Source organism: Microtus pennsylvanicus, chromosome 13 (genome assembly GCF_037038515.1).
Source record: "Microtus pennsylvanicus isolate mMicPen1 chromosome 13, mMicPen1.hap1, whole genome shotgun sequence".
Lineage (NCBI taxonomy): Eukaryota > Metazoa > Chordata > Mammalia > Rodentia > Cricetidae > Microtus > Microtus pennsylvanicus.
Window position 1 is genome coordinate 70,691,152 of NC_134591.1, and position 16,125 is coordinate 70,707,276.

Consider the following 16,125-nt stretch of genomic DNA (forward strand, 5'->3'; position numbering starts at 1 on the left):
TGACCCCCTCTGTGGCCACTGTTGCCTTCTGTTGGCATTCTCCTCATCTTTCCCCCCCTTTTCGTTTCTGAATTTTGTAGTGGAAGATCAGAAAGAGCTGGCGTCTCCAGTAAGCCCTGAGCTAAGGCAGAAGGAGGTACAGATGAATTTTTTGAACCAGCTCACCTCAGTTTTTAACCCTAGAACCGTACCATCTCCTCCCATTAGTCCACAGGCTCTGGTGAGTACTTTACCCAAATATCCTCATTTTCATGGAATATGTTAAGATGATAGAACTGAGAAAAGATTATATATTACTTAAAAGATATAGCCCCATTCTCCCCCCCCCCCCCCTAAAAAAAGGCCAGTGGGTGGTGGCATATCCCTTTAACCCCAGCACTTGGGAGGCAGAGGTAGGGGGTTCTCTGAGTTTGAGGTCAGTCTGGTCTACAGAGCAAGTTCCAGGACATCCAGGGCTGCACAGAGAAACCCTATCTTGAAAACAAAACAAGATACAGTATACCATTTTGATCAGGAAGGGAGCATACAGGTGATGATAGAGCCATAAAACTTTATTGTCTGGTGACCTTGTAGACATCTTGGTTTGTGTAAGTTTACTCAGGTACTTGTCCAATGACAGAATCATGCAATGAGGCATTTCTTAGACTATATTCCCACCGTTAAGTGACGGGCTTTGGTGGAAGAATATACAAAACATCATACCAAATGATTTGCCTCCCATCTTCCTTTGTGTGGTTTGGACCGTTTGTGGGTCATTCTTTCGTGCTTTCCTCAGTGTGAATGCCACAGAAACATGTGCAGATTTCCTCACAAGGCTCCCACTCTGGTGAAAACATACAGTTCATGAGCTGTTTATGTCTCAACTTCGCTTGTATTTTCTCCTGGGTCAGCAGTTTCTCACTTGTAGCTGAATGTCCAAGCATTTCCAAGGAGCTGCCTTGTTGTACCCAGCAGGGTGCCTGGCAGCAGGCAAGTGGTGATGCTAGGGCCTGTGTTTCTCTTCAGGTGGAAGGAGAAAATGATGAGCAGCCATCCACAGATCAAGCCTCTGCTGTCAAGACCAAGAACGTGTTCATAGCTCAGAATGTGGCTAGCCTTCAAGAGCTTGGTAGGAGCCCGTCTACTCTTAGAAAGCTAATCTATATGCTTACCCAAACATCTTGCCTGTGCTTCTTCCATGTGGAGAAGGACCAGGCTTCAGACAGAGGCCCATTGGACAGTGTGTCTTTTTGTTAATCCAGGTGGCTCAGAGAAGCTGCTTCGAGTGTGCCTGAACCTGCCGTATTTCCTGCGCTACATCAATCGGTTCCAGGATGCAGTGGTAGCCAATTCCTTTTTCATCATGCCTGCAACAGTAGCTGATGCCACTGCTGTTCGCAATGGGTAAGTTGCTCCTTGACCTTGTACTTCATTATAATCCCAAGGGATAGAGCTGGCTAGTCTTTACCCGTGCTGGTTTTCTTTATTAGACTATAGAAGCAAGTGGTCTTAGGACTGTTGCTGATCCTCTTCTGTTGTGTTCCAGTTTTCACTCACTAGTGATTGATGTAACCATGGCCTTGGATACCCTTTCTCTACCTGTGTTGGAACCCCTCAATCCTTCACGTCTGCAAGATGTGACAGTTCTCAGCCTCAGCTGTCTGTACGCGGGTAAGAAGTTATGTCTGCTATAATTTTCTTTAGTCAAACATGGGTTTGATTCGAGGAAGTCATAAAAACCCTGAGAACTCCATTCTCCTTCCTTGGCATCATTACTTCTGAGACTATCTAATATCACATGTAAGGCCAAGGGAAACAGTTACGGGCATTGAAGTGACCCTGCTGTTTAACTGCTGGCCTCAATTTGTGTGTGTGTGTGAACGTGTGTATGTACAGGTGTGTGTCTGTGCACATATGTGTGAGTGCATGTGGAGACCAGAGGTCAACTTTGGGTGTTGTTCTTTAGTAGCTGTCTACCTTCTTTCTTTCTTTTTTTTTTTAAATTTATTTATTTATTTCCACCTTCTTTTTTGAGACAGGGTCTCTTTTTTTTAAACTTTTTTTTTTTTAATTTTTCTTTTTTGTTTTTTTGTTTTTTGAGACAGGGTTTCTCTGTAGCTTTGGAGCCTGTCCTGGAACTCTCTTTGTAGACCAGGCTGGCCTCGAACTCACAGAGGTCCGCCTGCCTCTGCCTCCCGAGTGCTGGGATTAAAGGCATGCGCCACCACCGCCCGTCTTTAAACATTTTTTTAATTGATATTTATTGAGCTCTACATTTTTCTCTGCTTCCCTCCCTTCTCTCCCCTCCCCTCCCCTCTTCAATCCTCCCCCAAGGTTCCCATGCTCCCAATTTACTCAGGAGATCTGAGACAGGGTCTCTTACTGACTGAGAGCTCACCAAATAGGCTGGTCATCAAGTCTCTGGGAGCCACCTGTTGACCTCCTCAGTGCTGAGATTACAAGCATGCCCCACTTATGCCTGGCTTTTTAAAATGGGTTCAAGGGCTGGAACTCAGCTCACAAGGAACAATGGAGAACAGAGGGCTAAGTGGAATAACATAAAGCAGAATGCAAGGGTACAGATCAAGGAGAGATTGAGTCTTGCTGTGAGATTGATTTGAGGATGGCTTCTTGGGAAAGCTGGTGCCTGTGTAGATGAAGAGTGTTCTTTGTGTTTTCATACAGCCCCTTTCCTATTGTTAATCAGGTTCCCTCAGAAGTGGAGCCTGACAGCTGGTGGTGTGAGTGTGTGTTCATTCCTGTGCACTTGCTGTTGGTGAGCACATTGTAGAGGCCAGTCAGTGTCAGGTGTCTTCCTTTTTTGCTCTCTGCTTACTTATTTATTTACTTATTTATTGGTTTTCCCAGGCAGGGTTTCCTCTCTGCACCATGTTCATATCTGGTGCATGGATCTCCTAGAACTGGAGTTACAGGCAATTATGAGCAACACATGGGTGCTGGGTATTGAACCTGAGTTCTCTGGAGGAGCAGCCAGTGCTTTTAACCATTAAACCATTTCTCCAGTCCCCTATCTTTCTTTTGTCCCCTCAAAAATTTAGATTTATTCATTTATTGTTTATGTGTATGTGTGTCTCCCGAGTGCTGGAAATAACGTGCACTGGCACACCTGGCCTTAGATTTTCTTTTAAAGGTGTTTGGAATGAGCAGGCACTACACGGTTTTCACATGCTTCCTTTGAGACTCATGGTACCCTACTGATAATCCACCCATTTGTTGTCACCAGTAAGCCACTACTGACATAGGTGTGTAGCACGAATTCTAATCGATCTTAATAATAAAAACCCAGAGTCAGGCCGGGCGGTGGTGGCGCACGCCTTTAATCCCAGCACTCGGGAGGCAGAGGCAGGCGGATCTCTGTGAGTTCGAGGCCAGCCTGGTCTAGAAGAGCTAGTTCCAGGACAGGAACCAAAAGCTATGGAGAAACCCTGTCCCGAAAAATCCAAACAAACAAACAAACAAACAAACAAACAACAACAACAGAAAAAACCAGAGTCAGATATTAGGGGCCGAGAGCTGAAAGATCAGAGAAGCAGAGCAGCCAGCCCCTAGTTCTTACCTTTACAAAATCCTCAGACTGAATGGGGTGTCCTGTCTGTACAAGTCCTCAGACTGAATGCTCAGACTAACTGGAGTGAGTTCCTGTCTCTTCCCACCTTATATTCTTCTCTCCGCCCAGCCATATCCCTTCCTCTGTCCACCTCCCAAGTACTGGGATTAAAGGTATGAGCCAGCATTGCCTGGCTCTGTTTCTCTTTCAGACTAGATCAATCTTGTGTAGCCCAGCGAAGCCTTGAACTCACAGAGATCCATCTGCCTTTGCCTCCCGAGTGCTGGGATTAAGGGTGTGCACCACCACTGCCTGGCCTTTATCGCTAACTAGTGGCTGATTTCCAAGCAAGCCTTATTTTTTAGATCACAAATGAATATCGCCACACATGTGAACTAATCCATAGTTCTATGTGTGTGTGTTTGGGGGTTGTATGAGTATGTTCCTGTATCTGAGCCTGTGTCTTTAGGGGCTTGAGATTATAATAATCAAGTGTGTCTTCCTCTATCTTTTTGTATATTTTTTGGGATAGCATCTCCCAGTAAACCCAGAACTCCTTGTTTGCATAAACAAGGCCAGTGAACTCCCAGGATCTTTCTGTTTCCATCTTCCCTAGTTTTGGGGTTACAGACATGCACTGTGTACCAGGTTTCCATGGGCGTTGGGGATCTTTATTCAGGTCCTCATTCTTGCATAGCCAGTGTTGGCCCAACCGAGCTGTCTTCTACTCTCCGTAGGCCTCTTTTTGTGTGGTGTGATTCTGGGTTTTCATAAATGTATAATATCATGTTTTACTGTTATCACAGCAAGCAGAATAGTCACTGCCCCAGATATCCCCTCTGCTGCTCCTTTTATCTTGTATTCCTCCCCACCCTTCACTAACCATTGGACTTCTTACTGTCCCTGTAGTGTTAGCCTTTCAGAATGTTGTGTCATCAGTGTCGTATAGGTTGGAGCCTTTTCACACTGGCTTCTTTTACTTAGCAGCGGCCATGAAGGTTCTTCCATGGCCTTTCTGTGTAGTGCATCCAATTTAGAGAGAGGGAAAGAGGGAGGGAAGAAGGGAGGGGGAGAGAGAGATACGTTGGGGATTAAATCTATGACCTCACTCATGCTAGGCCTAAGTGTTATACTTCTGAGTTTATACATGCAACCTTTTTATTTTTTGAGACATGGCAGCCAAGTCGCCTATGCTGGCCTTGAATTCACTCTGTAACCCAGGCATGACTTGAGCCTCAGACTCTTGCATGTTGTGGTTATAAGTATGTACAACCATGCCTGGCTTTGTCTGTTCATCTTGAAGGATATCTTGCTTGATTCCATTTGTTGGTGGTTACAAATAGAGCGTCATTAAATGCTCATGTGCAGATTCCTGTGTGGTGTGGGGTTTTCTCATTTGGGTGAGTAGCTAGGAGTATGGCAGCTGGATTATGTGGCAGGACTGCATTTACACTCGACCTTTGGAGTTCTTTGAGGAATCGAATAATGGAATTGTTTGTGGCTAGCGTGTTCCATCTTTGTATCTTGAATTTGAGGCCGTTCGCCAAGATTGAAATCTGTGCCTGTTCTTTTCCAGGCGTGAGTGTAGCCACCTGCATGGCCATTCTTCATGTGGGTAGTGCCCAGCAAGTGCGAACAGGGTCCACAAGCTCCAAAGACGACGACTATGAAAGTGATGCGGCCACTATTGTCCAGAAATGTGTAAGTCAAGTGTCGGTGACATGGAAACCTTGACTGTTAACATGTGGGAGTGTGGCTTCTTTTCTTGATGGAGGAAAAGGCTTAGGGTCTCCACACTCCTTTCCTGGACAGTGTTTCTAAGATGGATTCAGCCAAGGTATTCTGCATATTTGCATTAATAAATGCTCCCTTTTCTGTGTTGTGTTGGTCTTGTAAACACAGTAAGTTTGTGGCAGCCATAAGCCTTGGGAAAGATTGACATTTACTCAGTGAACTGTTTTGGGTTTACTGGGTGCTGATGTATTTTCAGGCAGGACGTAGCAAACAAGGTTTTGCTGTAAGTACATAAAAGGAATTAGTTGGGATGGGAAGCTGGCTGATGCAGGGCTGGGCATATGGGAACACCTAAGAAGGTGTCGTGCACTGAGAGAGGTACAGGTAGTTCCCCATGAGGTCAGAAACTGATGGTGATAGGTCACCGAGTGACCTGATGACAGTTATACTTCTTCCAGTAAACTGGCTCAGGTTGTAAGGTTTAGATTTGTGATGGTGACCTGAGCTGCTCAGATTGTACGTCTGTTTGTTCCTGGGCAGCTTGAGATCTACGACATGATCGGACAAGCAATCAGCAGCTCCCGCCGTGCTGGTGGTGAGGTAAGAGGCTTGTGTGCTGTGCTTACCTTCTGTCAGGTGTGATTTTCCTCGCTGATGTTTGGTTTTGTCCTTTCTCACCAGCATTTCCAGAACTTCCAGCTATTGGGCGCCTGGTGTCTGCTGAATAGCCTCTTCCTCATACTGAATCTCAGCCCCACTGCCCTGGCTGACAAGGGGAAAGAGAAGGACCCATTGGCTGCTCTCCGAGTCAGAGACATCCTTTCTCGTACAAAAGAGGGAGTAGGCTCCCCCAAACTGGGTCCTGGCAAAGGGTATGTGTCTGCCTCTGGCTCCAGTTCTGGATGCTGTGCTCTGTTCCTAGTTCACAGGGCTCATGAGCTGCTGACCCCACATCAGAGCTTGTGTGTTTGCTTTGGTGCTGTAGATTGTAGCCAGGGTCTGTGCGTGCTGTGCACACCTTGTCCCAAGGGTTCAAGATTGCTCTAGCATCTAGATAGGTTAGTTCGTTTTGATCCCATTGCCTCATTTTTGAGAGACAGAAAGATTATATGATGTGTGTATTTAATTTCCAACAAGTTCATATCAAAAGATGAGATATGTGTTGGGTGGTGATGGTGGCACATGCCTTTAATTTCAGAACTTGGGAAGTGGGGGACAGAAGCAGGCTGACCTCTGTGAGTTTGAAGCCAACCTGCTCTACAGTGTGAGTTCCAGGACAGCAAGGGCTACATATGACCTTGTCTTGGGCAGGTGGGGGGTGGAGGGGAGGTAAGTGGCACTTGCTGGGAAGGAGATAAGGCGATAACAGTGAATGTTACCTGTTGCTCAGGTGGTTCCTTCAATTGAGACATTGCTGGATTTTATTTATTCTTTTAATTCCTTTTTTTCTTTTTAATTTATTTTATGTGTATATTACTTTTAAGATTTATTTTATATGTGTGAATGTTTTGCTTGCATACATATATACATACTGTATGCATATCTATTAACCACAGAAGTCAAAAGAAGGCATCAGATCTTGTGGAATTGGACTTATGGATGGTTGTGATTCACTGTGTGAGTGCTGGGAGATCTTCTGCAAAAGCAACAAGTGCTCTTTAGTGCTGAGCTATCTCTCTGTATTTGTATGGGTGTTTTGCCTATGTGTTTGTGCCTGGAGCCCAGAAGAAGGCTTCATATTCCCTTGATCTGGAGCCACAGATGATATATAAGTTAAAAGCCATAAGTTATGTGGGTGCTGGGTATAACCTGGCTCCTTTGTAAGAGCAATCAGTGCTCTTATTTGCTGAGCTACCTCTCCTGCTCTGCTCCTCTTTGTTCTTTTTTTCCTTCTGAGACAGGGTCTCTGATAGCCCATCCAGCTTCACACTTGTGGTGTAACTGGTGACCTCGAGCTCCTGGTTCTTGGGCTTATTCTCCCAAGTACTGGGCTTTATAGGAGTCTGTCATCACACCCATTTTGGATTTTATTCTCTAACTGGAGAAATAACAGCGGTACTAGCAAGTCCATTTTAGATTGTCATAAGTCTTGTGAAAAAAAGAGGCCTGAGCAAGAGGTTAGCAGGAGTTGTGCTGTGTTTGGAAAGGAATTGTTTAGGTCGATGTGGAAGTAGATTAAGCATTAGCTTCAGCAGACTTGGTGTGACACAAAAAGTGTTTGGCCTGGAGCTAAGGAGCTAGAGGCTTGTGCAGTCATGAGGACCTGCGTTCAGTTCCTAGAACTCGAGTACCTTATAACTGCAGCACAGGAGAGGTAGAGATGGGAAGATCATTCGGGTTTACTGGGTATTGCCCTGAGGAACAGCATCCAAGGTTGACCATTAAAGGTTTGGCCTTTATGCACATTGGTGTGTGCATGTACACACACACATTTTGCATGAGCATCTGGGTTGTATAAGTGCATTGAAATAGGGACTATTGGGTTAGAAGCAGATTGGAGAAAGAGAGGAGTAAGATTTTTCTTTTGTTTGTGGTGAGTTTAGCTGGTGGCTAGGACTTTGTTAATGAGCTGCAGTGCTAGGGTGATTTTTATGTGTATAGTACTCAGTGGAAAGGTTTGTAGATCCTTTAAAGGGGTCTGGGATGCTAGAATGGCAAGATAACAGCCATTTCTGAGGTTGTGCTTCATTGCTAAAGATCTTAAGGTCTGTGTTCTGTTTTCATTTGTATAGGCATCAGGGATTTGGAGTGCTCTCAGTGATCCTGGCAAACCATGCCATCAAGCTGCTGACATCTCTGTTTCAGGACCTGCAGGTGGAGGCGCTCCACAAGGTGAGGTGGCTCTTCTTTGGAGTCTGCAGATTGGTTTGAGGTTTACTCGGCATGCTGGCTGGAGCCATCAGTGAGGGTTCTTTCTTAACAGTGTAATAGGACTAATGCACCTCTGGTTTTGTTGTCTTCAGGGCTGGGAGACAGATGGTCCCCCTGCAGTCCTAAGCATTATGGCCCAAAGCACCTCCACACAAAGGATTCAACGGCTGATTGACTCTGTCCCGCTGACTAACCTGCTCTTGACTTTACTTTCAACTTCATACAGAAAGGTGGGTGAAAAATCAAGCCACTCATAAGTTGGAGTGACGTTGACAAGAGCGTGGTGTTTATCAGTGCAGACTGTGGTGATAGTTCTGGAAAGGAACCCTCCCTAGAACCCCTCTCTCCTCCCTTCCTGCCTCCCTTTCTGGGCTTGCATTCCTGCACTCAAGTGATCCTCCTGCTTCAGGCTCCGTGGATTACAGGCACATGTCACTGTACCCAGCTTGACAAAGACAATAGTCCTTGTAGCTTTGGAAGCAGTTATTGAATGCCAGTGTTAGATCTATGTTGACCCTTGGTGACTTGTGGTGACAGTTCTGGAGCAGAAGCGTGGTGGACACTCCAGGAATGCTCCTTTACATTCCTTGGCCATGTCTCCGGTTGAGTGCTTATGTAAGATAAAGCAGCTAGAGTCCTGCGTGGGGAGCATTTGGGGAAACCTGATTTGAAAAGCAACTGAGACATGGAGACGCTTGTAGGTCGTCAAGGAGATGAAATTGTTCAGCTCTTTTCTGGATTCATCTTTTCTGCAACCTTGTGGTTTCCCTAGGCATGTGTCCTGCAGCGGCAGAGGAAGGGCTCCATGAGCAGTGATGCCAGCGCCTCCACCGACTCCAACACATACTATGAGGATGACTTCAGTAGCACAGAGGAGGACAGCAGCCAAGGTAGTCAGAGATAGCCCTCTAGTTGCTGTGCTTCTCTGTCTCCCCTTCCTGGTTGCCTTTGCATTTATGTGTTTTCAGAGATGACATGCTCGAGGGGCAGGGAGTGCTGGGAAAGTGCTTGCCTAGACCATGTGATGGATTGGGTTAGCGTCCCAGCCTGGTAAACCAGGTGTGGTGCACTTACCTGTTATCCCAGCACTAGGAAGGCAGGAAGAACGGTATATGTTCAAGGTCATTATTGACTGCTTTAGTGAATTAGAGGCCTGCCTGGGCTACTTGAGACCTTTTTCAAAAATAATAAGTTGAGTGTATTATACTAAATGATAAATCTTGCTTTCAGCTAAGCCCATGCAGCTTTTCGTTTCTGCCAGAATCAAAATACATCTCAGTTGCTCATGTTTCCTCCTTTGTTGGCCCATGCTGGGATTTCTGCTCTCCCTGTGCAGGACAAAGGGCCATGTGGCAGGGATTTGGTTTTACCGAGGGTTTGTAGCTTAGGGATGAATAGGTCAGAACTGAAGACTTAGTAGAGAAGATAATTCTCCACTTCCCTTTCATGGTCAAGTTTGTGGGACAGTATGGCACACCAAGGGGTGTGATTCTTAGCATCTTGGGCATGCAGCTGGTGAGACTTGATTGCTCTTGTAAATGTTTGGCTTCTTTTCAGGCAGGTAGATAAGAGGAAATGGTTTCTCTTCTGTTGTTGGACTCCTTAAAAAATAAATCAGTTTCACTACACCATAACTAAAGTATAATAAGATGGAAACACTATCCACTTAGTCGTCTTGAAAGATTGACAGGAGCAGTCCCCATCCTTGGCATCAGCATGCTGTGGGGTCTTTTGGCTTGAGCACTTTTAAAAAACAGGTTCACACATACAGAGATGGTTATTTTTGTGACTTTTCTCTTTTCAGATGATGACAGCGAGCCCATTTTGGGGCAGTGGTTTGAGGAGACCATCTCTCCCAGTAAAGAAAAAACTGCACCTCCACCCCCTCCACCGCCCCCTCCCCTGGAAAGCTCTCCTCGGGTTAAAAGCCCCAGTAAACAGGCCTCCGGTGAGAAGGGCAACATCTTGGCCAGTCGCAAAGATCCTGAGTTGGTAAGAGTAGATTCTGAGGTTCGGGCCGTGGGAGGAGGGGAGATTACTTCAGTCGAGTGGTTGAGCTGAGAAGTGGACCGTCTGAGTTAAAGCGGTTCTAAGTTGGATAATTTTGGTACCTAGATCTTCCCCTGTACAGGACTTTGAGGGAGTAATTATGTATCACTAAAGAGCTTGCTTCCAGTACTGATGGTTATTAATACAGTCTTCTTTTTTTGGCTTAGATAGAGGTTGATTTGAAGCTTACTTTTTCCTCTTAATGGTTCTGGGCCAGAATCTGAATGTGTTGGGGGGTGATTTGCATCCATCCCGAAGGGCATTGTGAAGGTGGTTTCAAAGCCTGTAGCATAGGTTTGCTGCATCATAAATGCTTACTTATTGATCCAGCCAATATTGATTATCTTTTTGTGTTTCAGCCTTTATCCTGATAATTTATCAGTAAATGGGTCATTTGCAATTCTTTCACGTAGCCTTAAATACCTTCCTATTTCAAGGTTATGAGCATAAAACATTTATGTAATCGTTTAATGATTAGTCTTTTTAAAAAATATTTATTTATTATGTATACAATAGTCTGTCTGTGTGTATGCCTGCAGACCAGAAGAGGGCACCAGACCTCATTACAGATGGTTGTGAGCCACCATGTGGTTGCTGGGAATTGAACTTAGGACCTTTGGAAGAGCAGGCAATGCTCTCAACCTCTGAGCCATCTCTCCAGCCCATGATTAGTCTTTATAATAATGACAAATCAGTGTAATAATAGAGAAAGGGGAGTGTAATAATTGTTGATGTATGTAGGGCTCATTCTCCAGTATGTTATTGGTAATGTCTTGAGTTGGACAGGGGTGGGCTCTGGAGGACAAAGGGGAACTAGTGGGTTAGCTCAGAAAACAGGTGTTTTCTGAGGTCTCCATCAAGTGGGTGACCATTCTGTGCAGGTGGTTTTCATTGTGAATATAGTTCTATTGTAAGAATTAAGTGATAGTCTTCATTTTTGGCATGGGGGTTTCTGGGCTTGTATAAATACTAGCTTGACTTTAAGGTTGATTGAAGTTTGTACCACATGACCCTGAACCGAATTGTTTTCTGTTCCTTTTAGTTCTTAGGTCTGGCTTCCAACATTCTGAACTTTATCACATCTTCCATGCTGAACTCTCGGAACAATTTCATCCGGAACTATCTGAGTGTGTCTCTTTCAGAGCACCATATGGCCACCCTGGCAAGCATCATAAAGGAGGTGGACAAAGATGGACTCAAGGGTCAGTGGAGAGGCTGGGTGTTGTTGTAGGGCACTTATGGCTCCAAGTTCCTGAGTAACTGTATCCCTTTGTCCTAAGGGTCATCAGATGAGGACTTTGCTGCTGCTCTCTATCACTTCAACCACTCCCTGGTAACTTCTGACCTACAGTCCCCGAACTTGCAGGTTGGTGTCTACTGTGGCTGCCTAGGCGGGAACGCCTCACACCTTCACTGTGACATGGTGGCTCTCATCATTGAAGGGTGCTTTGTTCTTACTCTCTGCTGGGCAGAGTTTTGCTTGGGTGTTCTGTGTGCCCCTGTGCAGTGGTTAGGATCTCTGGAAGAAAAAGATATTCCTTTCCCCATGTCATGAAGTTTAAAGAAAGGAAGCAAACAACTGAACAAGCTCCCAGTACTTCTCATAGTAGACCAATAGACAGAACTCACCAAAAGTTGTTTACAAAGTAAGAGTGGCAGATGCTCACCGGGCTGATGGGGAATATAAAGTCAAAGGCACTTTAAAGCGGCCATCAGGTCACAGGAAACATGTTTGCTCTCCCTTACAAACCTTTCACCCAAACTGAGTTCAAGACTTTCACGAACATGTAACTGCATGATTCCCTCCCTACTGAAATGGGTGGTGGTTTGAACCCTAAGTCTCAAGTTCCTCATTTCTTTAGTTTCACATTACAGTGAGGATTGCTGTAGCCCTTATTTACATGCTGTGTGCTACCTATCAGGTTTACGCTGTACCGCTTGACGCATCTGTTTCCACTGAAGTCCGTTTGATTTGTGTCCAGGCTTACTGCATCCCAAGTGTTGCTGTGATCTTTCTTATCATGTTCCCTGTTGTGGGTGGAGGAGTGTGGGTCTCTTGGGGCTGTCACTGTGAGAGTCAGCACATCAGGCCACACTGCACGGGACCTGCAGTTCTCACTCCCACACAAGGAGTCAGATCGTGCGGTTGCACATCCTTTTCTCACATTCGGCAATATCATATTTTAATAATAACTTAGCTGTCTTGATTTTTTATTTTATTTTTTAACAGAAAAGCTGGAGGGGGGGTGGGGGGAGGGGGAGGGAAATGGGAGGAGGGGAGGAGGTGGAAATTTTTAATTAAAAAACAGCAAAAAAAAAAAAAGCTGGGCAGTGGTGGCGCATGCATTTAATCTCAGTACTGGGAGGCAGTGGCAGGCGAATCTCTGTGAGTTCAAGGCCAGCTCGTTCTACAAGAGCTAGCTCCAGGAGAGGCTCCAAAATTACAGATAACAAAACACCCCTCCCCCCAAAAAAAACAGGAAAAGAAAACAAGCTATCCCTTTAAATTTTACATACCAATCCCACTCCCCCCTTCCTCCCATTCCCTCCACCTTCCCTCCCCCGCCACCACCCCCCCCCCCCCCCGCCCATGTACTCCTCAGAGAGGGTAAGGCACATTGCTTTGAGGAAGGATCAAGGCCCTCTTACTATAACTAGACTGAACAAGGTATCCATCCAAAGAGAAGGGGTTCCAAAAAAAAAAAAAAACTAGTACAAGCAGTAGGGATAAATCTTGGGGCCACTGCCGGTGGCCCCCGCAGTCTGCCCCAGCCATACAACTGTCACCTATGTTCAGAAGGTCTAGTTTGGTCCTATACTGGTTTCTTCCCTGTCCAGCCAGAGTTGGTAAGCTCCCATTAGTCCAGGTAAGCTGTTTCAGTGGGTGTCCCCATCATGGTCTTGACCTCTTTGCTCATATCACTCCTCCCACTCTTCGACTGAACTTTGGGAGCTCAGCCTGGTGCTCCACTGTGGGTCTTTGCCCCTGTTCCCATCAGTTGCTGGATGAAGGTTCTATGGTGATGTTTAACATAGTCATCAGTCTGACTACAGGGCAAAGCCAGGTCGGACACCTTCTCTACTATTGCTTAGGGTCTTAGCTGGGGTCATCCTGTGGATTCCTGGGAATAACTTTTCTCTAAAGAGTGCATCCTGGGTCAGTGGTACAGCTCAGCGGTGCAGCTCAGTGGTACAGCATGTGCCTGGTCATGCAGGCCCTGACTTTGATTCTAGCACCACAGACAAAAGGATCATTTCTTTTGGATACCCTTCCCAGTGCCTTTATTCAGTGATCTCCACATTTGACCGGAAACTATTCTGAAAGTTTTTCTTTTACTGTTAATTATTTCAGTGCCTATTGCTCAGAAGGCTGAGGCAAGAGGATTGCAAATCCAAGGCTATCCCTGGCAACATAATGAAACTTTAATCTCAAAAAATTCAAACAAAAGTGATTTCAGCAGATATATTTTAGGGGCTTGTCAATTTTTCCCAAAGGGATAAATCTTGCAAGCTATTGGAAAAAGTTAAATTTTCAGAATCCCAAACTGTTAGCAGAATCTCTAAAGTTTTCTTCTATAGTTTAAGAAGATGGTTATGAAATGTGTTAATACCTGCCTATTGTTAAGGGAAATATTTTGGCAGGAAGGAAATGAGAGTTGAGTGAGTTATTAAGAGTGTGGCCTCTGTGGCAACTTCCTATACTGTCTGAAGCTGGTCCTGCACAGTGCTCAGCTCTTTCCCCCAGTTGGAGTTTGTTTAGGGAAGCTTCAGTGTTCATAACCTTGTTTTACCTAACTCGTCTAGAGAACAGAGACGAAATACTTTTCTCTGGACTGGAGTCCCTAGGCCTCTTGTAGTGATGTTGCCCTCAGCATTTGAGAGGGAACTGCTAATGTGTGTGTGCAGACTTGTGACATCATGACACAGGGAATTCCCAACCTCTTTTCATCCCTGTCTGTTTGGAGGCTGTCAGTTCACTAGGAAGTGTATGCATTGCTGTTAGTGCAGTGCTTGGCCTGGAGTAACTGCCTGGTACTTGAAACAGCCCTTGAGATCCATGGCGTTGGATTGATGCTGAATTCCAAGGAGTTGTGTTATTAGGGATCCTGAAAGATAGAATTTAGTTTGTCAGAAATTTCTTCTAGTTGTCAGATGGTAGTGGTTCATACATTTTAATCCCAGTACTCAGGAGGCAGAGGCAGGTGGATCTCTGAGTTCAAGCCTAACTTGGTTTACAGAGTAATTTCCAGGATAGCCAGAGTTACACAGTGAAACTGTGTCTCGAAAAAACAGAAAAAAGGGAAAAAAAGAAAAAGTAATTTCTTCTAGCATGATTTGTGCCTTTCACAGCCGTATGGCAAATGAGCCATCTGGGTTGTGTTCCGATGGCACCTGCTCATTGTGTGCGCCCTTAGTTCCTTGGGAACAGTACTCAGCTGGAAGCAAGGACAGCTGTAGTTCTTCTTTCTCAGGGATCATGGGCTTCTGGTCCACCAAAGGGAAGGGAGTAGAAGGAGTGAGCAGGGCTGAATGGCTTGTGAGTCCACTGAGATAACTCTCTGGGAAGACAGTGTTCCAGCTCCATTCTGTTCCAGAATGAGAGCGGGATATAAAGGCAGGGGACAATGGTGGGCATCACCTAATTTGCATTAAACAGCATGCTTCTATCATAAAGTCCTTAGTACAAGTCCTAGTTACTTGTGGAAGGGAAGGTCGGGGTGCTCTATCAGGGAACTTTGCCAAGGGTCACACTAGCTATAAGTCAGGCCAGGCTTAGGGACAGCTTTCAGATAAGGTCAGGCCTCCAGGCCTAGAGATCTTCTCCAAATAAGGGCAGGTAGAAAGCAAGAAGTCTTGCTGGGGATGGGTCCTCCATGTTGCAAATTCTGGGAGAGCCTCCAGGCCATGGCAGACTGTAACTGATGACCAGCAGGGCCTCCCAACAGATGGCCCTATTGAGTAACACACACTGGCTTCTCACAGGCAGCATTTTTCTACTTAACACAAGTTGTCAACCCCCGTGGATGTTACTTGTCTGAGGTAACTAGCTTAAATGAAGTCCACTTAGCCAGGTGTGCTGGCACATGCGTTTACTTCCAGCACTCAGGAGGTGGGTTTCTGTGAGTTCAGGGCCAGCCAGGGCTACCCAGAGAGATGCTGTTTAAAAACAAACAAAAGAAAACAAACAAACCCAGTCCACCCCGCTCTGACATGTGTTGAGTTTCTTCTAAATGCTTCCAATTCTCCCTTTCCAGCCATTTTGAAAACTGCTTTGATTCCACTGTCTCCAAGCACTTGTCCTTTCCAAAGCCTGCGTAGACACTAATTAAACTGCAGGTGTGATTGGGGTTTGTCCTGTTTTTCTCATTTGGTAGACAACATAATTTTTCTCCAGATTTCTTTTTTTATAATATTTATTTATATGTATACAATATTCTGTCTGCTTGAATGCCTGAAGGCCAGAAGAGGGCACCAGACCTCATTACAGATGGTTGTGAGCCACCATGTGGTTGCTGGGAATTGAACTCAGGACCTTTGGAAGAGCAGGCAATGCTCTTAACTGCTGAGCCATCTCTCCAGCCCCCTTTCCAGATTTCTTTTAGCCGTATACTGACAAGTCCTTTTGTTATTTATTATTCATAAAAGGAGCTTTGGTGAATGAACAACCTTTTGATTTGTTCCGTGTCTCTCTTTTTTCCAGAATACACTACTACAGCAGCTAGGAGTTGCTCCTTTCTCCGAGGGCCCTTGGCCCCTGTACATTCACCCCCAAGGCCTCTCTGTGCTCTCTCGTCTCCTGCTTATCTGGCAACATAAAGCTGGAGCACAAGGTGACCCTGATGTCCCAGAATGCCTGAAAGTGTGGGACAGGTAAGACTGTAACAGAAGGTCTGTGGGTGATTGAGTGCTGTGTGCAGGGGTTT

General features: G+C 45.5%; 1 protein-coding gene across 11 annotated transcripts in view; it reads left to right on the forward strand.

Annotated features, from left to right (window-relative positions):
• The window catches only part of Ubr4 (ubiquitin protein ligase E3 component n-recognin 4), a 111,978-nt gene that overhangs the window by 10,594 nt on the left and 85,259 nt on the right, over positions 1–16,125 (forward strand). For 10 of the 11 annotated variants that reach the window (XM_075944673.1, XM_075944674.1, XM_075944679.1 and 7 more), the window contains exons 5-18: positions 81–220; positions 1,006–1,108; positions 1,242–1,383; positions 1,526–1,650; positions 5,124–5,248; positions 5,822–5,881; positions 5,963–6,153; positions 8,014–8,113; positions 8,245–8,382; positions 8,925–9,042; positions 9,957–10,144; positions 11,244–11,403; positions 11,482–11,567; positions 15,903–16,072. In XM_075944673.1, coding sequence (XP_075800788.1) covers positions 81–220; positions 1,006–1,108; positions 1,242–1,383; positions 1,526–1,650; positions 5,124–5,248; positions 5,822–5,881; positions 5,963–6,153; positions 8,014–8,113; positions 8,245–8,382; positions 8,925–9,042; positions 9,957–10,144; positions 11,244–11,403; positions 11,482–11,567; positions 15,903–16,072 — 1,846 coding nt within the window. The remainder of the gene's footprint in view (positions 1–80; positions 221–1,005; positions 1,109–1,241; positions 1,384–1,525; positions 1,651–5,123; positions 5,249–5,821; positions 5,882–5,962; positions 6,154–8,013; positions 8,114–8,244; positions 8,383–8,924; positions 9,043–9,956; positions 10,145–11,243; positions 11,404–11,481; positions 11,568–15,902; positions 16,073–16,125) is intronic. The other variant, XM_075944675.1, reaches the window with a different exon arrangement.